Raw genomic sequence first — 22,463 nt, 5'->3', positions numbered from 1 at the left:
TCAATTCCTATTTGTATCACCCTTTCAACTAAAATCCTGGCCTCTCAACACTTAACAAATTGGCTGACCTAGGGTTTAGCATGAGGCATGTGCTGTTTCGTTCACAATCCCCAATGGTTGTTAAATAGGTTGTTAAATAAAATCTGTCAGGCAATAGCAATGAATAAATCAACTTTTTGCTGACATAGACAGTGGCTTCATTTACACCGTATGGCTAAATGTATGTGGCGAGGCACATGCTTTCGTGTACCTTTGGTCTGGGGCTGTTTGTCATCTTAGCCACCTTAGTTACAGTTGAAGGGAATCTTAACGTTATTTGTAGATCAATAGAGTGCTTCTAGCTGTGTTGTAACATTTTTGGGGTGGCCTTTTCCAAAGCAAGATCCAAAAAGAAATTTGTTGTAGAGGAACTTTCCTGGTCTGCACAGAGCCCCAAACACAACCCAGTCCAACATCTTTGGGATGAACTTGAGCACAGACTGTGAACCAGGTCCTGTTTTCCAGTATCATTGGCCAACCTCACTAATATACTTGTGGCTGAATGGAAGCTTTTTCAGGTACCACACACTAATGAGTGCATCCTTTCTAATTGGTAATAGTGTAAATATAAATGTATACAATACCACATGCTGGCTTCCTTTCTGTTTGTTTTCTCTTGCCTGTATAGTTAATGTAACTAGTGTCTTGTGAAAATGTGGGCAATCACTCGTGGGTTTCACGCTTTCTAAGAAGCCATCAAGTCTGAAGTTAAAAATGTATCTTAGTTGTAAATAAATGGGTTTGTGACCAGTTTCTCTGCAGGTTTTTCCAGACAGCCAGTGGCCCACTAGATGGTCAGACTCATGAATTAAAGAGCTTAAGAGACAAGTGCTCTTCTGGAGGATTAAACACTTGCCAGAGGAAGTTCTCTATCTACAGTGGGAGGAAAAAGTGAATCCCCTGGAATTAGTTTTGTAGAAATCAGTCTTAAAAATATGGTCAGATCTTAATCTAAATTACAATTATGAACAAATACAACCCTTTTTATCTAATATCACACAAAGCATTCAATTGCTGTAATCATTTTAAAATCATCATCAAATTTTTCACAGTGTAGGCTGGAAAAAGTATGTGAACCCCCCCAGCTACTTATATCACTGAAAGCACACTGGAGCCAGGAGTTATCAAACCTGGAGTCCAGTTAATGAAACCAGACTGGGGGTGTGGATTAGAGCAATAGTGCCACTGAAACATATTCAGTTTGCTGGTCACAAGAAGAGTGTGCTGATGTGAAACATGCCCAGAAGATTTAGGATGAAGAATTGTTGATTTGCACAAAGCTCTATCTATCTATCTATCTATCTATCTATCTATCTATCTATCTATCTATCTATCTATCTATCTATCTATCTATCTGTCCTCCCTCAGATACCTGTTTTAACAAGCACCCTCTCAAATGCAGTTTTTGGTCGCCATCTAGTGAAACATGTCTGCCATTACATCACACTGCTAATACGCTTCTCAGAGCTGAACATCTCCGTGTTGCTTTATTGACACAGAACTGAAAAAAGACAACAAAAGAGGTGCACTTCAGTGATGTACAAAGTTTTATTATTGAAGAGGAAGAAGGTGCAGTTACACGATGGTGCTGAACTAAGAGCCACTGTTTCATGTAAAACCATACACGGCCTTTGTTTGGGCTGTGGAAAAAAAATGCCAGCAGGTTTGTTTCTTCTTTTCTGAAAAATATGGATTGTGTGTGAACAGTTTCAACAAAAAATTTGTCCATATTTTATTGTTTATTGTTAAAATGTTGGAGTTGATTTGTTATGACTCAGGTTAGTTTTAACAAGAACTGTTCATGCTTCAGATGTCCCTATGAATCCCATGCTTTTAGCATTAACATTGGCTAAATTTGTGACCTGGAACATATGCGCTCAGGCCATAGACCCCTACTATATAACACCTGAAATAGTACTTGCAATGCTTTTATTGAATGTTAAGAATGAAGTTGCTGATTTGTTTTTAAAACAATGCATTTTGGTGTGAAATAATAAGGCTATGTTGATGTTTGTAAAGGATGGTTCTTGATTGCCTTGCTTGCTTTTTATTGCATCTCCTCATTTAGTGCAGAACTGACAAGAGCTGCAGAGAATCAAAATGATTGACATTGCAGGCCAAATACTATCATGTCCAAGTATCAAGTGCCCCATTTACTCAGATCAACTTCAGCACTGCATGTTGTGTGATAGCAACACAAAATGTATGAGCTAATGTCCATATTGTTTCCATACATACAGTATGTAGTAATAAACATCAGCCTTTGTATTTGACGTGTACACAATTTAAGGACATATTTGCCCAGGGAAAAAAAAGAGCCATTTAAATTAGCAAGCTCAGGCTGCATTTACATGATTGGAATTCAAGCAAAAGCTCCTTAAAAATTAACACGTTGTAGCTTGAAACCAGTCATGCATGCACATTTTCATCTTTTATTCACTGCTGTTTGTCTGTACAGAAGAAAAACACTCACTGAGTTCTTGTGCTGACTTTTGCCACTGTTGTCTGGTTTCGTAGCCTGCTTAACACGGTCCTTAAATCAACCATTTAACATGCCATGCAGGAGGTTCACTGGTTTATGAATGGGGAAGTATCTGAAATACTCTGAGGGGAGTGCTTCTGTAGTATTCAGTAAACACCAGGCTGAATTAATGATGCTGAAAAGCAAGCTTTTTTTTTTTTAACTCTGCAATAATCTTATTGATTATAGCTAAGATTTTGGCATCATAACACCTCAAGTCATTCAAAGGTATAGAAGTTAATCAAGACACTATGCTAACCACATGGTAGGACTTCAACAATCTTTGCAGCTTTACTAACTGCCACTATGTTTTCAAAGTTAAAGTGGTCAACGTTTAACAGAAGAGGTGCTGAAATGCACTTACTACTCAAAAAAGAAAGCAAAGTGACGTTTTCATTCGATGCAAAATCAGGTGTCATACATCACACTCAGAAATGTGTCTGTCATCACTAATCACTAACAACAAAAAAAATGTTTTCAACTAAGTTAAAGAAGTGTCCTTAAACAGCTATTTTTCGATTTAATCAAGATCTTGATGAATACAACACAACCGTAAATAAGCATTGCTTGTAAAGTGTAACATCACAAACATAAAAGGTGATAAAGGACAATCCATTGTTTTTATAAGAACACATTTTTACCATCCTCGTTAATAAATAGCTGATCATATCCATTCACTTATCCTAAAATAGTCTGATATTGAATAATCAGCAACAACAGTCAGTCAGTTGGCTACTCAGTCTCATGATGGGTCTCCTGTTGGCAACTGAAGCATGATCTCTTTCACCGTCAACCTCTCTCGACCAGGTTTCCTTACCTACTTCAGTCCTGGCCATCCCCTCTCTCCACAGGAGACCTCTCCAGTGAAGGACAGAGGTGAGGGAGCGTAGATGTCAGAGTCTGTGTCTGATTCGCCCTCTGCTATGAAGGGTCTGACTCTGGCACAGAGTGAAGGTCCAGCTCCGGCTTCAGTCCCTGTTCCAGCTCCCCCTCCTGAGCCTGTAAAGAAAGAAGGCCCAAAGAAGTCCTCCTTGGCCTGGGAGATGCTGAAGCCACTGAAAGAGCGCTCCAGCTCCTCGTGGTCTACAGACGGGATGGAGAGCGAGGTGTCGCTCTCCACGGCGGTGGCGTCCTGCTGACACCTCTGCCTCCTGTGGCGCCTCCTGCTCTGGGAGCCGCTCTCTCTGCTGTTGCCACCCATGCCGGATGAGGAACGGTCGTGCACCGGGGCAGGTGGAGGAGGAATGCGGAACAGGTTGGGCGAGTGCTCACCACTGCCACCGACCGGCGAAGGGGTGTTGGCCACGCTGCTGTTCCAGGCAGGCTGGCTGAGGGGGTGCTGCAGTTGGTGCTGCCAAGAGGTAGAGGGGCGGCTGTTGCTGCCAGAGGGAGTACCCACCGATCTGGCCACAGACCGACCCAGTAAAGGATCTCTCTTTTCCACAGACACATCAGAGCATGGGACATCTGCAGCTGAGCATGTCTTCACCTCCTTTTCCTCCTTCACCTCCTCTTTTCCCTCCTTCTCCTCCTTGCTCTCTTCCGGGCTGTGGTAAGGCGGGGCTGGATACGGCTCTTTGGAGTTGAAAAAGGCGTCTGTCTCAGATCGAGGGATGCCCATACGCTGCACATACACATTGACCAGGAAGTCAAGTTTCCTGTCCATACAGACCACCTGCAGGAAAAAAGGAAAACACACAATGAAGAAGTGGTGTTCTTTTACCAAACTTAAAATGTATTGATCACCAGAAAAAACAGAAATCACAAATGAAACAAATGGTTTAAGTTGGTGAGAATCATTTCGTAGTTTTACAGACCTGGGTGAAAGATTCCTACCTGTTTTTCCACTTTGACCAGACGTCCCATCATGCTCTGGTCCTCTGCAGCCTCTCCTTCAGCTTTAGGACCTTTACCAACTATCTGGTCAACTCTAGCATTTGAGAAAGGTAATATCTGAGATTAAAAAAACACTCTGTTCTGCCACAAGGGTTTAACTTTTTTTTTACTTAAGAAGTTCATGATGCTACAATGTGAATAACTTTTTTATGGAAAGCATTTACGCTGATGATACTTGCTACGCTACAAATAAATGTGCTTTGAATGAATGAATGATGGCCTAGCACTGAGAAAGTATTGATTTGGGGTGAACGGTGTGGATGCATGCATTATGAGATTAGGCAGTCTTGAACAAAGTGTGAATAGAGGGGTCGTTTAGGTCAAAATGCATCAGTTGGCATGCTTTTGTTGTGCTTCATGCTTCATTTCCATTGCATCCTGACGGGGGAGCTCTCCCTGTGTCTCTCCGGTGTGAGAGCAAGCATCTAGCACTGTCAAACCCCTGTTGAGTGAGGCCATATGACATGGCTCATTAACATTCAGTGAGAAAGCCACGGGATGTCTCACTTTTTTCTTTTTTTTTTTTGGCCTCTTCTTGATAGCAGCTGATATAATGTGACATAAGAGCTAAAACAAGGGCACATAAAATAAAATAAAAAGTATATCAAACCATTTTCTTGATTTGATACAAAATCTTTAATGTATCACCTTTTCTCCACCTCAATGAGCCAGGTCACGGGGCTTGAACTCAAAAGGGGTCCTGTCAATCAAAATAATAAAGGTAGCACGTAACTGCTTCAATATTTGGTCTATGGTGTAAGGAGCATAATGCTGGTAAAATGGTCATTCTAGAGGTGCATTCTATTAACCTAACCTAGGACCTTCAGTGGACTTCTTATGGCGAGGTGTTGAAGGGGGAGGGGGCCCCACAATCATATCTATCCTGGCAAGGCACACAGAGACGATATGAGTGCAATGCAAAATGAAGCAACGTGGGAATCACATCAGCTATGGAGAAGAAGTCTCAATATATTCCACACACCCATGACATACGGTGAGTCTGACTTGCTTCGTGGATGAGAAGTGTATGTATTTCACTCTTGGAATATATTTATCCTACATGTTAGACCTTTAGGGGATTAAGATGGGAGGGGCTAATTTGTGGGAGGAAAAGCTGATATAGAAAACAAAGTGAATTATACATCAATGTTATATCTAAAATGAACCTGAGACGCATTCAGAGCTGGAGGAGTGAATCACATTTTAATAAAGTTTACTGATGTAGAACGGAGAGCTGAATACAACACATGTAGCTGGACGAATGGAACAGGCAAATCAATGACTCGTGTGTCACAACATGTGTGTATCCAGTGACATCACAGACAACATAAATCTCTACTACTAAACTGAATTTAAACTCATCATTAAAGAAAAGAAAAGAAATAACTTTGAAAATGCTTCCATGTATCCTCCATATCCATCCTGACATTTACGGTCACAGTGAAACAATATCCAGCACACATATACTGTGTAGTGAACGTGCACTTGCCTGGTCTGCAGGTTTTTAATGCGAGACAGCATGTCCAGGTGACCTGCAGAGTACTGCTCGATCACATCCATGACATCATAAGGCCGCAAGCTCTCTTTGAACCTCCTCTTTGACACCAGAAACTTCATGATGCTGAGGGAGGACACATTATTTTCATACATGACAAACAGCATTATTGTCTCATTCACACCTGTGTTTCTCCTACTGTGACACATCAGAGCGTCTTTGAAGAAAAAGGCCTGCTAATTGGACAAAATCGTCTTAACTCAAGACCCACTTACTAGATTTTTCTGGAGCTTTTCTGTGCTTCTCCTTGTCTTGAACTAAGGATTGAATTTAGGTCAAAAGATGAGAAGGAGTAAACTCCATCTCCTGGTGAACCCAGGAGATGCAGTTGAAAAAAGCTCAGAAAAAAAACATTAAGTTGACCTTGAGTTAAGAGTATGTTATCAAACTACAAACTATCTTTCAAGAAGATTGAACTTTCATATTCAATGAAACTAATTTGCGTAGTTATTACTCTGTTTTCTTTTATTGTTCTATTGTTCTGTTTTGGCTGTATCGGTTGTTGATACTGAACTCACAAAAGTAAATACTGAGATCTAGGAAACTGCTGCAACAAAAATAATACAGGTTTTAAATAAGACAGCAGATTAGCTACATTATTTAAACCACCCTATTTAGAGATTTAAAATCGGACTGCTCATGTTTTTGTCCCATCAGAATTCCTTTAAATGATGTCGCTATGTTCCCTGATCTCAATAATTAATCTCTTAAGTACAATGACATTATTACAGACAGGAATGACGGTCAAAACTGTAATTATCCTGTTCTATTAAAACAATCAAGCCTATGCCACAGAGTAAAGTCTTAAAACAAATCATAAATGCCCACCATGAGTGAAATGAACATTGTAGAATCATAAAAATTGCAGAGTAAAGCAAACCCTTACCAGATTGCCCTTATTGCAACCTTCAATCCTGGAGGTAATTCTTGAGTGAGAAACTCACAGTGGCAGGTCTTATCGTCACCAATTTCCTCTCCTGGGAGGCTCGCCTCTACAGAGCAAAGACAAGGACACTCTTAAAGAATATTTCACTGGCCTCCACTTGACCAGCGTCAACAACAGAAGCAAAGCAGAGCTCTTGCTTTGAGCTTGGAAGGTGCAAAATTCAATTACCAAGTTGGTTTCAAGCCAGTTAGCCAGTTTGTGAGCGTAGTGAGCGAGCTTTGTGGAACAAAGGAAAAAAAGACTTGGTGCAGAATTGAAGGATAGTGCTGATGGGATAAAGCTTTATTGAAACCTTTAATGACAGGTACTCTCTTCCCACCACCAATAACAGTGCAGATTAGCATCAGAACTAGCATGTTTAGTTTAGCCAGGAGGCCAATCTATGGATTTTGAAGCATAGTACATACAGGCACTTGTGTTAAGGCCTAATCACTGCTGATCAGATATTAGATGAGAATCTGGTAGGGAAAGTGAGGTCTCATGCAACGTAAAGCAGGGATTCTGGGCATTTTGTCTCTGGGTCAATTTTGAATTATCTTGGCTCCACTTGACTTGAACCCAGGATTGACTTCTACAGTACAGCTACTGTAATTAAATATGTGTAATCATTTATATGGAGTTCTTACAATCCTAATGGATGCTTCAATCATTACATGCATGTTCTCAGCTATACTAAGGCTTCAGAGCCTTCAGTCATCTCGGGGGAGAAAACTCATATTGGAAAAAATTCAAAAAGGGTTCATGTCAAGTGAACAAATCTCAAGAGATTTCAGCATGCAGGTTTCTGAGACTGGTGAAGCTAACTTGTCTTTTGATTACTTCCCCAACAACCAACAAAATATCCCAATATCTTACTTATTAAACCTTCAATTGCTGCAAAAAGAGAGAGAGGAGAGACATGGAAAAAGATCTGTTATGGATTCTAGCAGGATGACAATGGCAGACAAATCAATTCCAAACATGAGAACTTGTGGAGTCCACTGAATGGTTTCTAGTTCATGTTTGAAAAGAAGGCTGGTCTCTCTTCTCTTACATTTACACTACCAGCTGCATATAGTATAAAGCTTTATGTAACATATGTGGTAAACTGTACTTCTAAACATTATAGAATATATTACAGTCTATATTTAAGACATGTCATGATGACTTGTCTAACCTGGAGAACTCTTCAGTCCAAAGTCTTCGTCCTGCATTTCAATCAGCACTTTAACATGCCATGAAGCGGAAGAAGAAAAACAACTAATGAGAATTGGTTCAAATTGCTTAACAAAAAGGCAAATAAATGGTGAAGGAGAGAAATATAATTGCTGATAGTGATACAGTGGCCTGGATGACATATGGATGCAGTTGGGCTGTCCAGCAATAAATGATAGCTGGACACCAAAGTCCAAACCAAACAGTCCTCTGTCTCCCCAGCATAATGATGAAATGTTGGTTTTCGAGGGTCAACAAAAATCTCCCCTTCTTTCTCATATGTTTGAATTCATGCAGGAGAAACTATATTGCAACTTTACCTGCACAGTCTGCACAGTTACTGCATCTTAAAGAGGCTTGATTGCAATTAATTAAATGCCATCAACACCCTCCCTCACAGAAGATGAGTGTTGGCACGGAGCTACACAGAGCTCTAGTGTGTATTCCTCCACATCAACTAAGTTCATGACTGTGGAAAGATCCACTGTCAACGACTTAACATTAGTCAAGTAAGCTACTGTACACTATACAGTCTCATTAATGAACAGTTGCGATGTGAATGCTGACAGAGTAGATGTGGAAAACTGCATTAAGAATCTGTTTGTGCCAAGACTTTTGACTATTATTAGCCTATTATTAAGGCTTGTCGCTGTGTAGCTCTGATATAATGAGGTTTCTGTCTGACCACAGGTACAAGAAAACTTACAGTAAAACAGCAATTAAATGTTATTTCCAGTCTAATTTGAAACATTACGCAAACAACTCTTGAGTTTCATAATTGAGAAACTGACTTAAACAAATAGAAATATGCATTCTTCCTAAGAGTAACATACCACTCTCACTTTTGTAGCCACCATCTAGTTGTCTCAGCTTAAAGTTACTAGCATCTGGTTAGCTTACTGTACCTTAACTAGAAGCAGACTACAAGCACAGAGCTTAGCTAGCTTTACAGGTGCCAGTCGGTGTATTTGTTTTACAATTGGACAGAGCAGGGCTAGCTGTTTACCCCTGCTTCTGTGCTAGGCTAAGCTAACTCCTCTTTTCTGTTTCATTATGGTTTAAATACTGCGTCAGAGACTTTTCACCTTGGATACAAATCATGTCTTTTGAACAATTGCTATTTGCTATTCCTAAAACAAAAGTAGGTGGTGTAAGTGGTAGTGGTACTGTCCTTCAAACCCTGACTGTACCCTAACTCTCATTATCAATCTGGTAAGATGTGGCTGTACTGTGTGAAGTTCCCTCACCCTCTGAGTTTTGGCGGGAAGTGCTGCCCCGGGCTCTGAAGGCGTGCTTCGGCCCACGGTTCTTCTCATTGAAGCTCCAGCTCTTGGTGACCTTGCTGGGACTTGCCTCGGCCCCCTCCTCTGCCCCTGGAGACTGGGCCTTCCCCTTGGCGATGGGAGCCTTAGAAGGACTGGGAAACACCTTGTCCTTGAGGCTGGCCTTCCGACTACAGAGAGCAAGTAATGAGAGGGAAATTTAAACGAATACATTTTTTTTTTGTTCTTGTTGTTTTTGTTTTACAGCTTTATTAAATGAAAGTAAATAACTATCTGTAACTAAATGTCTTTATCCTACTGTTTTGTTTTTAAGTGTAATCTTTGGGAATTTGAAGAATTCAGTACTGACGTGATAATAAATCTTACCTCAGCAGAAATGCAAAATGGGCAATGTCCTACAGCAGCAGGAGCCATGTCCACATACGAACATAGTAGAGCATTCAGTGGGTCAGGCAAGCAGCAGGAAGCTACAAGCAAGCATGCATGGGAAGCAAAATGATAATGCACGTCTCAAAAGGAAGAGCTGTGGTCTCACGTTATGCAGAAAGTGAACACAAACCATGCAAAATAATTCACCATCATAGTGTTTGCTCCGCCTCATACACAGGAATTGGTCAAAGGAAACACATTGTTACATACTCAGCAATATGCACCTTGCCTGCTAAACAGAAGTTTATAAGGGCTGATTAAGCGGAAAAAAAAAAGGCAGCAAGCAAATCAACCGCATAAAGACATAATTAAACAGAAACCATAAATCAACTGTGACAGGGCAGTAAACAAAGATGTATATCTGCCTTTTCTCTGACTAAAAGGTAAAAGGTGTGGGCAGATTAGCGCTTGTGTTTATTTTAAGCATGAAACTTTTCCTTTAGACATCACTGACGGAGCTGTAGTACTCTTTATAAAGTAAACTAGTCAGAATTTATTGTTCACTGAATGACATATTATCTAAAAATGTTCTAATTCTGTGATTCCTCTACCTTTACTGTACTTCTGTTTAAAGAAGAAGAGGAACAGAGGTATGAATGGAAGGAGACACACAGACTTGCAGTGCAGTTGTTAGTATCTGTGCAGCAACTATACCTAATAGTTCTCGGACAGCACCCGCAAAGTCTGTCTTTGTGTGCATTTTCATTACTGGAGTGGTGGGCCGTAGAGGAGACACAAAAAGATAAAATAGCAGTGGATACAGTCACAAAAACAGCAGTGTGTGCCATACTGTGATGCAAGTAACACTTTATTCTAATTACATTTTATAATTCATTTGCAACCTGTTTGTCATTCAAATCATAGACAAACACTTTTCAAATAGTTGTCTTTGTTTGTCTTCATGTGGGGGAATAAATTCTAATTCCTTTTAGTATCTTTCTAATCATTTCTAAAATCACATCATGGTCAAACATAAAATGTGCAAATGGTTTACAAAGGACTAAGTCATCATAAAGTGTTACTACATTGTCAATAATTACACTTGTTTCTTTTGTCAAAAACAGTGTGAAAACTCAAGCAAGGCTCTTAAAGAGTTCAAAATCTTTTCTTTTTTTTCTTGAGGTGATGCTGAAAGCTAGAGTATCAAAGAACAGCTTCTTGGTGAATATTTAATAAAGCCGCCAGTCAGGAGTGAGGCCAAAATGAGCTGATCTTTGAGCACCATGTGAGCAAATGCAGCATGACCGTTCTTGAAGGAGGCACTTAACACACAGCCACATCCATGTCTGACTCGCATCAGGACTTACAGTAACCCCCAACACACAAACACACTCTCACACACAGCTATGGTGTACACACGCTCCCCCAAGAAGAGTGCCTTCGCGGCAGCTAAGAGCAGAGTTGAAGTGAAGCCAAAGGGAGGTGAAGAGAGATAAAAACCAACTGCATTACAGACCTGGGTGAAGTTTCTGTCTGAGACTCCTTCCTGTGAGGAGGGAAGACACACACGGTTACACAGTGAAGATCAGTCGTGTATTATACTGTATTTTATAATCAACACTGTTCCATGTTCGTATGGATTAGCATGAGGATCACTTTTCAAGCAAGAGAGAAAACAGTATTAAGTCACTGATGTCACAAACCTGCAGTGATTCATTTTTCGCCACTTGGAGGCAGTGGAAACAAGCTGAGAACATGACACTGGCATCTTTTAAGTGAAAATGGTGAACCTTTTAGCAAACAGCCGCTATTTGCACACTCAGCAGATACTGACCAATATAAGTGTTCATTTGAAATTGAGTTTGTGTCCATCTGATGAATGTAAGTCCAATATTCACTCTCTTTTAACTCTTTTTGTTGCCCAAACACTTTTGAGAAATATAGGGCTCTTTGGCAGCGTAATGGTTCCACTATGTTCACCAGCCAGGCCAGACAGACATTGTCTGTCTGATGTGTGGTGCTGAACAGGTAGGCTGCACTCATCAGAACTTAAATGCTGAAAACAGCCATCTGTTGTGTTTAAACACGGTGCTGTGAGAGTGAAGCAAAAGAGTAAAGCTGTGTGTCGGAAAAACCAAGAGCTTAGTTGAACTGCAGAATCAGCTGACTGAACCACTCCTTTTACATTATACATAGTTGAAAAATATTGATTATCACCACTTTAAAGCTGCATTAATCATGTAATTCTGTTTTGTTTGTTTTTTTTGGCCTCTTGATTAATTTGGATTTGGGTTTCTGACAACATGATGAATTTAAGGCCAATGTTCTTTCTATTTTGATGGTTTTGGTCTTCACCAGTTCTCATGAACTTCAATTGGATCTTCAGCCTTACTACACTGTCCACAATGTTTACGAGTGTCAGGTTGTGTTTTGATTGGTTGACTGCTGCTTGTTGAGCGATAACTTCCTCTCCATTCACATTACACACAGTTATTTTAGCCTTGTTAATGTAATAATATTGATTAATGCAGCTTTAACATGGATGGAAATTTCTTTCTTTCTTTCTTTCTTTCTTTCTTTCTTTGCTGTATAATCACTATTATCATCATCCTATCATAGTAATATCAGGATACTGATATCATTATGAGGTCATGCTTGTGGATCATCAGCTTTGTCACTGACTGTAATGTTGATACCTGAATGACTTGCCCTTGAGGTTCCTCAGCAGGTCCAGCTGATTCAGGGGTGGAATAAGCCTGAGAAAAGACAAAAAGCATTTTGTCATTCTGTCAAGACCTTTTCTCCAACTCAGTGTTATAAGGTTAAAACTTGCCGTTGGGCACTTGAAAGCTAATTCCATTTAGTTTGGCAGTTATCCGTTCTGCTGGTCATCACCTTTTCACCTCAAATTACGGCTGGAATAAAACCGAACATGAAGTTGTTTCCAACAGAAGAGACAAGCAGAAATCTTCTACTTCTAGATGCATAATGTCAGAAATCTGACTTGTGGAAGTGAAGCACGGCGGCTTATTTGCTGATTCATACAGCTGGATGGCAAAATAAATGGTCAATTTTACAAAGTAGCCACTGGCAGTGTTTGTCTTTTGAAATGCATTTCAAAGAGGTTCTGGTGTCACTGCCAAGACTCAAGCCTCATCCACTGTAAAATTACTTAATAAAGCAGAAAGTGAAAAGCCACATCAGTGTGTGACTCCTCACTGCAGGAAGAAGTATCTGATTCATCAAAGGAGTTGGGAATACAATAAGGTGCTGATTTTCTGGAGGGTCAGTTGTCCCCTGGGGCTCACAGTTTTAATAAACATGGCAGAATGTGATATGGGAAAACAGTTGTATTTATTGGAAATGCTGAATAATGTGCAGTATTATTCAGCCCAGCTGTATCATTTACCTGTACATTGGAATAGCTACAGTCTGCTCATAAAAATCCCAAGTGCACAGCAGATCTGTACGGGAAAGGTTGGTAGCATAAAACCTCCAAGCAGCCTGGATGGAGAAACAGAAGAATCTTTTAAGCTTTGTGTCAGGAGCGTGAAAAGAGCGATGATCTGTTTCATGCTGTTATCATACATTTTTCCCTACACATTCACCTGGATGAGGCCTGCTGCAGGGTTGCGTCTCTTCTCGAAATGTTTTTGCCTGTGTTGCTCCTGGACTTTGAGGGCAAAGCCAGATCCCAAGATGCCCTATACAGAGTCAGAGTGCGTAAGCAGCAGGGAGCACAGAAAGGCCATGAAGTTATCAGTGACCTTTAAAGACCTCTACTGGCCAGAAGTTGGAATTGCAACAACAGCAAACCGTCTCCTTGTAAAGTCCAGCGAACCAATCCAAGAAAAACATCCAGTGAAGTGGTGATATCACAGATTATCACATGTCTGCAAAACCTCCAGGTTATAAAAATGTGGGAGAATCCTAATTTCTTCCAAATCCATCAGATGTCAGTGTGGCAAAAATAGTGACTGTTTCCTGTTAGCTAAGAGCTGATACAGCAATCCGCAGTTTTTTTATGTGTGATGGAGTAAACAGGTCTTAGCTGCTTAATCAAAGCTCACTGCTGAGTCTGACATCTTCAGATATCAGCTGAAATGCTGAACATTCAACAGCAACTCACAAATACATCAGTGACTGGAGTTACATCATCATAAGATGGGAGCTTTCTGAATGTAAAGGGATAAAGTGCAGAATTTTTGTGGACTCAGAGGAAGCTTTTAGCTTACTGCTACAGTCTAAGCACCACAGAGGACAGATGTAATGTAACAGAAGGGCTCATTTAGAGTGCTTTCTCTTCTAAGTGACTAGAGAAGAAACATAAAAGACTGGAAATGTATTAGGTAAAATTGTATAATAATCAACACATCCTTTTCCACTATATATCTTGGTCACAGGCAGTATTTCATATCAGGACAAACACAGGTGTAATTAATAACATTAACACTGGTGTTTCACAACCAGGATCCTGGAAGCTGGTTCACTGAGGCAATTAGATGTAACTGAGCCATGATCGTTGATGCTCATCTTTTATAAAGATAGTGACCAAAAACATTGCTGTGCAGCATGTTGCTGTCTACCTGCACTTTGCTAATTGTTTCAAGAAGCTCCAAATCACTCAGTCCAACCAGTGGCACCTGATCAACCTAGAAAAGACCACTCCTCCAGCTCCTCACTCTCTGACTCTGCTGGAGCAGGGTCTCCCCACACCCCTTACTTATTATGTACAGTGACTCAATAAACTTAACATTTGGTTTATCCAGCTTTGTTTATCCTTCATGTTACATGCACTTGCACATCACACAGATACTGAGCAGAGCAACATTAGCGTTCATTTGGAGTCGTGCTTCTGTCCACCTGACGAATGTGAGTCCAATATTACCTCTTCTTTTAGCTCTGTGTTGGTCTCCATAAACTCCTGGGGTGTATATAAGAAAGCAGATTTAACAAATTCTGGCTCTAACCCTGAACTCTGAGTGGATGAACCTGAGACGTGAGACTCAGAGTTTTCAGTTCCAGAAAAGCTGATCTGAGTTAGTTCAATCAGCTCTTGAATATGTTCCCTCCGAGTTAACCTCATGCATGAGGAATATAAAAAGCCACCATCAATGGAGCTCCGATTCAATGATTCACAACAGTAACAGGTAAATAAAGAGAAGGGGCTCCATTTTAATCCAGTGGAGCCAGAAAGATTAATGTGTGATGTTAAAGCACATTTATCTAAAAAAAAAACGAAAAAAAACACAGTCTGTGCTGGAGAAAAGAGTCAATAAGTTAAAACTATTACATTTTCTTCAGCATCATCCACTAGACCATATTATTTAGCATACTTTTATTTCTGTAATGGATATTGTGCTGGAATCTACTGCTTGTTAGATTAATGTTTATTCAGCTGTGATCTGATGGGGACAAAGTTCTGCTGCAGCAGAAGATGAAAATATAGATGAAACCGATCAGACAGAAGTTTCTACATATAGAGAGAGAAGTTTATCAATTTATGATCAGTTAAAAAAGCATTGTGGTCAAAACTGAGTGTAAATTTTCAGATGTCTACTTTATACTTTATATACAGTATATGAAATGCTGTTAAAACAGTCTCAGACTATCTGCAGCCTACATTCAAACTCTCACTACATTTACAAACTACATTTAGTCCAGTTTTTAAAAGTATTTTCAGATGCACTATTGTCTACCTCACTCAGTGTGTATCACAACATCTCCAGTATGATATGACAGCTATGATAGGACTGTTCATCAGTGAGACCAATCAGAACATGGGATTGAATGATTATTTATAGATCAGAGTCATGTCTTTTTCCTTATTTACGGTGACAAATGCATATTTTTAAGTGTAGGGGAACTGACTGACAATATGACAGATGTCTTAATGTCCACAGCCTCAGTTTTATAAAGACAGACAGTGCAGATTTGAATTTGAGCTGAGGATGAAGCCTCCATGTGTAATATCTGAATGTCAGACATCTGTCTCTGTCCTCACACTGACTGATCGTTCATAAAAGAGGTCATGTTCGTAAAGACCGGCCATGGGTAACAAACTAATGTCTAATTGGGATTTTAACCTTCTCCCAATGTCAGTTCAGCCTCTGCACTTTGATGTAGACGGTATGATGAGGAAATGACGTGCTGTGTCAGAAGCTTCTGAAAGTGCAACAGGAGGGGCGGAGACAGACAGAACCTCAGGTTTTGTTAAAGAAAACCTGCCAGCGAGCAGGTGAGCTTCACAGAGTATGTTACCATGGCAACTGACTCTCAGTTTCTGGGATGGAAAACCAAGAGTGTCCTTCATCTCAAGGTTAAGAAACTCAGAGTTTTCACTATCTGCCTCTCTTGCTGCTAAAGACTCCACTATTATCTTCAGGTCGTTGGTAGTTTTGCCAATTGTTGTTGATCTAATAGCACACTGTGTCAGGAAAAAATGGGGTGGATAAGAGACTGGACTGAAACAGAAAACCAAAACAATAAGCTAAAAGGTGCTAAAATGCTTCACAGAGCTAAAAGGAACTGCAGAGTGAAGATTCTCTGTCTGTTGGTCATTATAAGCAACATATTTTACATCACACATAGTTTGATTTGATCCATTGTTTAAAAAAAATACTGATTAGTGCAGCTTTAAGGAAATAATTTGCTATGGTTAGTATAAATTAGGAAAACTGAGCAGTTAGCATAGAGGTGGTAAACAGAACAAAAACCTACATCTACAGAACGGGTATGGAACTGCACACTGGGAGGTGGGGAGCAGAGACACTGCACCAATGAGCACTTACCACCATGATGGAACTAAATCAACACAAATGAGGCTCTTCAAAACCAGCACTTCAAACGTACTGTGATGAGCCCTAATACTTACAGCAGGAAGTGCAAAGAAGGCCACCCCGATCATGCTGAACGTGGCTGCCAGCAAGCGCCCATACCAGGTCTTAGGAACCTTATCACCATAACCAATGGTGGTGAGAGTGATCTAGTGAAAGACACATCAAGGTTTACTGCTTGATTTGAGTGGTGTGGTACATATTATCATCATAACATCCCAGAATGCTATGTTGTTTAGTATTTCTCAGAACTGTAAAGTGGTTACTGTACACAGTGGTCTTACCAGTCCCCACCAAAGAGCATCAGCATAGGTCTCAAACTCATCATTTAACTCTTTTTCCACAGAGTAGACCAGGAATGAAGCCAGGATCAGGCACAGGAAGCCTATGTACCACGCTGTTATCAGCTCCTACAGAGAAAACCAACACAATAAGCATCAGGGAATGGAAAGTAATAACGTGTCATCTGCAGTGCCTGGAAGAGTGGTGATGTAACCCCTGTGAATTGGTTAAAATTGTAATTCTGTAATAATACTGGATGTGACTACATGAGTCCCACTCCCTCTGTGGCAAACCAAGTATTTCATAAACATCTTTATTTCCCTCAGCTCCACACATGCCCTCTCTCCTTCCCACCGCACAAACACACACACACACACAACCACACATAGAGTTGGGAAATTTTCCACAGCCTATTAGTGCAAGCAAATAATTCTATTTCAAAACTCATTAGAATAAAACTGACAGAAATATGTTTCCTCACTGCGACAGAGTTACTCAGAGGAGGCAGAGCTGAAAATAGTGTGCCACAGTGGAAAACAAAGAGCTCAGCAAACAACATCTGAAGATAAATCTGAATATCTGAATCAGAGTTGAATAACAACACCTTAGATTTAAACATTTGTGCAGTGGGCTAAAACCTGATATTCTATATTTGTACCTGATCATAGTGTTGGCTAACAATTCAGTTCTTCACGTGGACAAAGGAAAAATGTATCTAGCAACATTTGATCCCAGGGAAAGAGAAGGCTGCTAAGGAAGGTAACAGGTGAAAGTGGAGACATGACAGAGGTGGCACTCGTAGAGAAGCTTAAAGAAGCAAAAAGGCAGCAACCATGATATTTTTTTCATATATTTACATTTTTGGGTATATCAGTGCAGAAAATTTGCTAAAATAACTAAAAAGTCCTAAATCCACTTTTTTGGGTGTGCGAATACATAGACCGGGCGGCATGGTGGTACTCTGGCTTCCTCCCACAGTCCAAAGACATGCACATTAGGTTAATTGGTGACTCTAAATTGCCCAGAGGTGTGAATGTGTGTGTGTGTGTGTGTGTGTGTGTGTGGTTGTTTGACTGGTGACCTGTCCAGGGTGTACCCCGCCCTTGCCCATTGTTAGCTGGGATTGGCTCCAGCACCCCCCACAACCCTGTATGGATAAGTGGTATAGAAAATGGATGGACTATATAGACTGGGATCTTTTTAAAATCCAATCCATTCCCTTCAGGATGCTCTCACTTGTTTATGCTTTGGCCTCCTCTGTATGCTTTCTGAGTAAAATACAAAGTAAAGAAGTAAGGAAAAGTTGGCTTTGTTCATTTAACCATGACACTATTTTTCTGACTGACTGTTTTTGTTGTCTGACCAGAACCTTTCTGTGGTTATGATGCACATATATCATAGAAATAATTCATTAAAATAATTGGTGCTGAAAAATCTAAACATTTCCAGTGAATGTAATCCAGGTTTTTAAAGAATTGTCTTGACTAGGTTTGCTTCGCAGTAGATGTTTTGAACCAAGTAAAGCTCATTGGGACTAAACTGCCACGCATCAAACTTAATCGGACTACAGCGGACATGGTTTTAGACACCACATATGACTAGCTAATACAAAACTGAGAAAAGTGTTTCAGTAAAGGAGCGGTCAACTCGTAGAGAACCTCCACAGGAAGAAAAAAAAAAGAAAAGGAGTCGATGTCAGGATCACCTTGCTGTGGGCATAAACTACAGATCCGAGCAGCTTCCAGGTGCCTCCACGCCGGTCCATGCGCAGCATGCGCAGGATCTGCAGGAATCTCAAACTCCTGATGGCTGAGGTGGCAAAAACATTGCCCTGAGATCCAGCTGCCAGCACAGATACTGAGGCGATCAGTACCATAATGTCTGGAGAGAGGAGCAAAAAAATCTGATATTACACATACTCCATATCCTTGATCAAATCAGACTGGATTATTAACTTTACTGCAGACAATGAGGATCATTTTTCTTGTAATTTGATGGTCACCCCAAATACTTTGCATTGGAAGAGTTACATTTCCAGTGAGGTTTCTATGGTTACACCATGTCTTTAGCATAACCTCAAGCAAAAATAGATAAATAAATGAAACAAATGCTGAAAATCACATGAAATCATAAGAAAGATGGGTATCATATCCTCACTTAGACCCTCCAGCATGTGAAAATGGAAGGAATGGAAAAACACGTTAATGTGTCTGTGTTATGTTGGTCTATGAGCAAAGTGAGAGAAATGACAGCCGGCCCTGTTTTCTCACCTATGACACAGAAAGGCTTTCTGGCAAATTTCAGCCTCCCTCTCCATCCTCTGTATCGACAGCAGCAGCCAGCAGCCCATATCCTTACAATGTATTCCACTCCGAACACCACGATGGTCACAATTTCCTGTGGAGTGAAGCAAAACGGCGGAGTTAACCCTGTGACATGAATGTATATGCAGGAGAGTGTTAAAGCAAATGAAATGATACCCACCAGGATGTACAAGGCACTCTCTGAGCTATTCTTGAACTCTTTGATGGTGGCAAACACTGAGAGAATGAGACAGGAGAAGACCAAGAGGAATCTGGAAGAGAGGTGACAAGGTGCAAAAGAAGTTACTGTTTTTCTTTTTAACACATATCACTTGATAAATCCTGTTTCAGGCAGAAATTGCAGCACATCCAAAGAAACAGCTGGCTAGATTCATGACCCCAGACTGTAGAGCAGTGTTGGAGAAGCTACTTTGTTAATTACTTTACTCTGGAAGAGGTTGAAAAAGTAGTTCAAACTATGTGATATGAAATTAGAACAAAACATATACCAAAACAGTCACATGGTGACAAAAAATGGATCTCAACTAAGTTTATTGCACATGTCGACTTGTTCACAAGACATACAAAAACAAAAAAATTACAAATACGCCACATTCATGGGAAAGTGATGAATATGAGTTTTGTATACAATTGTATACAACTGCTTAAGTATGGCCATGGTGATCCTTTCTCAGGCTGAGATCCAGGAAGCTTATCCATGACGTTAAAGGTTACATAAGAGAAGCAATTGTAAAATAAAAATAAAAAAATCATTCCTTTTCTTTGATGACCCAAAATTAATTGTAGTTTCAGTAGTTAACAACACAAAAATGGCAGAAAAAGGAATTTAACTACTCACTGTGCACATGTGAATGTAGTTGAACTACCAGAAGGAAGCTACTGCAAAATGTAGTTAAACTACTAGTTTAATTACATGTAGTTCATACTTCCCAACACTGCTGTAGAGGCTATGTGACTACACCATCTGAGGTGTCGGTGAAAGGTGTCTGAGGAGCTGGGTCAAGACATAAAATCCAAATTTTGTGCATTTGGTGTGTTAAGCAGGTGATTAACACCATGAGTGTTATTTGTTAAGACACCGGTCAGTCCAGCTGAAACAACCCAAGACTTAAAGTCATACCTCTGGCTTAATATTCCATGGATCACGGTTCATTAAGATACACATATCCTAAATGGTGAGTTGATTCCCCCCCACCCAAAAACACAGCATCATCTCTTTTAAAAACAATATTCATCTGGACAAAACACGGAGCCCTGTCAGCAGTGATCATTAGGACTATTTGTTAAGTGTAAATGGGTACAGCTGGGGACTGAGTGAGTAATTACAGCTGCAGACCCTGGGTGGTGCCTTCATCGATGGAACCAAGCCAAACTGCACCAGCAGCAGCAGCTTAGTTAGGACGAGGAAATGAGTAAATTAGTGAGGAAACAACAAAGAAAGTTTAAAACTGAAGGCAGGCGATCAGATAAAATTACATCGGGTGAATGCTCATTTGAACACTGATTTTCCATGAATTAATCCAATTCAGTCATATTACAGTTTCACATAAGAAAGCTGAAGTGACCTTATGTCTACAAGGCTGCACACCAGTGTAGAGGAAATCAAATAACCTGTGAGTGTAGAATATGTGGTAACATCAGCTGACATCACGTTCAACCTGCCTCTGCGTGCCATTAGAAACTAAACAGACTGGGTTTATGTACTGGTCATGTCGATCATTAGCTCTTCACAAGAAAGGGCAAAACTTCTCCAATGCCTCCTTACAGTCAGAGTAATTTTTTTTTTTCAAATTTTGTGAAAGGGCCAAATAAAGGTTCCAGATTCAAGAAATCAGAATTTTCTGTCCATTATTTCTGGGGTCAGGCATTACAGGGTTAAAAATCAATTCGGCAGCCACACCTCCGGAGGAAACAATCAGGACAGCGCCTTATTAGATGGAGGATAACATATTATTTGAGGAGGAAGAGACACAGCAGGGCCTGACCTTAGGGACTTTCTTGAGAAAAGATCTGCTGGAGTGGATCCAAAGCAGAGCTAATGGAGAAGGCCTAGTGAAACCCAATACTGGGACAACGCAGGATTTTAAAAGACACAGACGCAACCAACATTAATCTTAGTAGAGATGCTGTGGAATGACATCAAGTATCTCATCAGCACAAGATCAGGTGTTACAATTTAAATCTCTCACTAATAAGGTCATTTACAGGACCAATAAACAGTATGATAAACAATTATCATTTCTGCTTTGAAACAAGCATTAACACAGATGAATAGCCACAATACACAATACATTCACAAAGACACAAATACAGCAGGGCCAGCTCGTGACATAATTTACATATAGGTACTGGGTACCTATATGTAAATTATTATACTACATGAGTTTGAAAAATGAATGGTTCTTTGGCAAGTGTGTTAATAAGGCTTTTCAATAAAACATTCAGCAGACTCAGAGAAACTGGCATTTATAATCATGTTTCTGTCCACCTGAAGTCCAAAAGTCCACAGTCCCTTTATGATGTCTATATACTCCTGAGAGAAAAAAAGACCTGGGTCTTTAGCTGCTAAATGAGTCACTAAATTCACCAGTTAGTTGCTAAATGTTGCTGCTGTTTGGTGCTGGACAGATAGCTGACAGCTGCCTACTGCTGATGAGAGCAGAGCGAAGGCCAAAAACCAAAACAATGAGCTAAAAGAGGCAAAAATCGACCTCCTCTGGATTGCATCTCGTACACTGTCAGCCTATTCAGACTCTTTAGAAAGAGTCTAACAGTAAGGCTGATTCTTCTAATGACCTCCTCAGAGGTTAAAAACATTCATTCTGCTTGATATGTACATTAATATGTTTTTATTCTGACTATGACCTGTTCAGCATTTCAGAAGCAAAAAGCAAAAGCGTAACTCTGAAAATTCAAATGCAACAAGATAAATTTGTCCACCTCTTATCCTTCCCTTAGAGAAAGCTTTTACCGCAAAGTCTGCACTCCCTGAGTAAATGTAGAGTGAATTTTCATTTGATTCACCCTGACATCTAAGCTTTTACTCTCCATCATGGTCAATTGGGCCTTCATCAATCATACCTGTGTTTTTTTTTTTAGAAATAATAATATGATAACACTTTCTTTCACTAGAATTATTATTTCAACTTCCTGATTCCCTCTTTTCTGCTGCTGCAGTTTTAGTGTAGTCATGACGAACTCTTGGCAGTGGCCGCTGG

The 22,463-nt window shown here is 40.2% G+C and overlaps 1 protein-coding gene across 4 annotated transcripts in view; it reads right to left on the bottom strand.

Moving 5' to 3' along the window:
- Positions 1–1,568: 1,568 nt before the first annotated feature.
- LOC139620175 (potassium voltage-gated channel subfamily KQT member 2-like) overlaps positions 1,569–22,463 on the bottom strand; it is a 29,133-nt gene continuing 8,238 nt past the window's right edge. Inside the window, exons 2-18 of one of the 4 annotated variants that reach the window (XM_071475462.1) lie at positions 19,406–19,496; positions 19,192–19,318; positions 18,627–18,802; positions 16,924–17,049; positions 16,678–16,788; positions 13,412–13,507; positions 13,213–13,307; positions 12,500–12,559; positions 11,320–11,349; positions 10,518–10,571; positions 9,399–9,604; positions 8,114–8,161; positions 7,813–7,830; positions 6,898–7,003; positions 5,946–6,077; positions 4,397–4,490; positions 1,569–4,235 (exon numbers count right to left, since the gene is read on the bottom strand). In XM_071475462.1, coding sequence (XP_071331563.1) covers positions 3,378–4,235; positions 4,397–4,490; positions 5,946–6,077; positions 6,898–7,003; positions 7,813–7,830; positions 8,114–8,161; positions 9,399–9,604; positions 10,518–10,571; positions 11,320–11,349; positions 12,500–12,559; positions 13,213–13,307; positions 13,412–13,507; positions 16,678–16,788; positions 16,924–17,049; positions 18,627–18,802; positions 19,192–19,318; positions 19,406–19,496 — 2,428 coding nt within the window. In that variant the 3' untranslated portion in view covers positions 1,569–3,377. The remainder of the gene's footprint in view (positions 4,236–4,396; positions 4,491–5,945; positions 6,078–6,897; positions 7,004–7,812; positions 7,831–8,113; positions 8,162–9,398; positions 9,605–10,517; positions 10,572–11,319; positions 11,350–12,499; positions 12,560–13,212; positions 13,308–13,411; positions 13,508–16,677; positions 16,789–16,923; positions 17,050–18,626; positions 18,803–19,191; positions 19,319–19,405; positions 19,497–22,463) is intronic. The other 3 variants (XM_071475459.1, XM_071475460.1, XM_071475461.1) reach the window with 3 other exon arrangements.

This window comes from Trachinotus anak, unplaced genomic scaffold (genome assembly GCF_046630095.1).
Source record: "Trachinotus anak isolate AG129_WGS33_773 ecotype Australia unplaced genomic scaffold, CSIRO_AGI_Tana_v1 ptg000004l, whole genome shotgun sequence".
Taxonomy (NCBI): domain Eukaryota; kingdom Metazoa; phylum Chordata; class Actinopteri; order Carangiformes; family Carangidae; genus Trachinotus; species Trachinotus anak.
The sequence above is the reverse complement of the archived record's forward strand: the minus strand, read 5'-3'. Positions and strand labels throughout refer to the sequence as shown.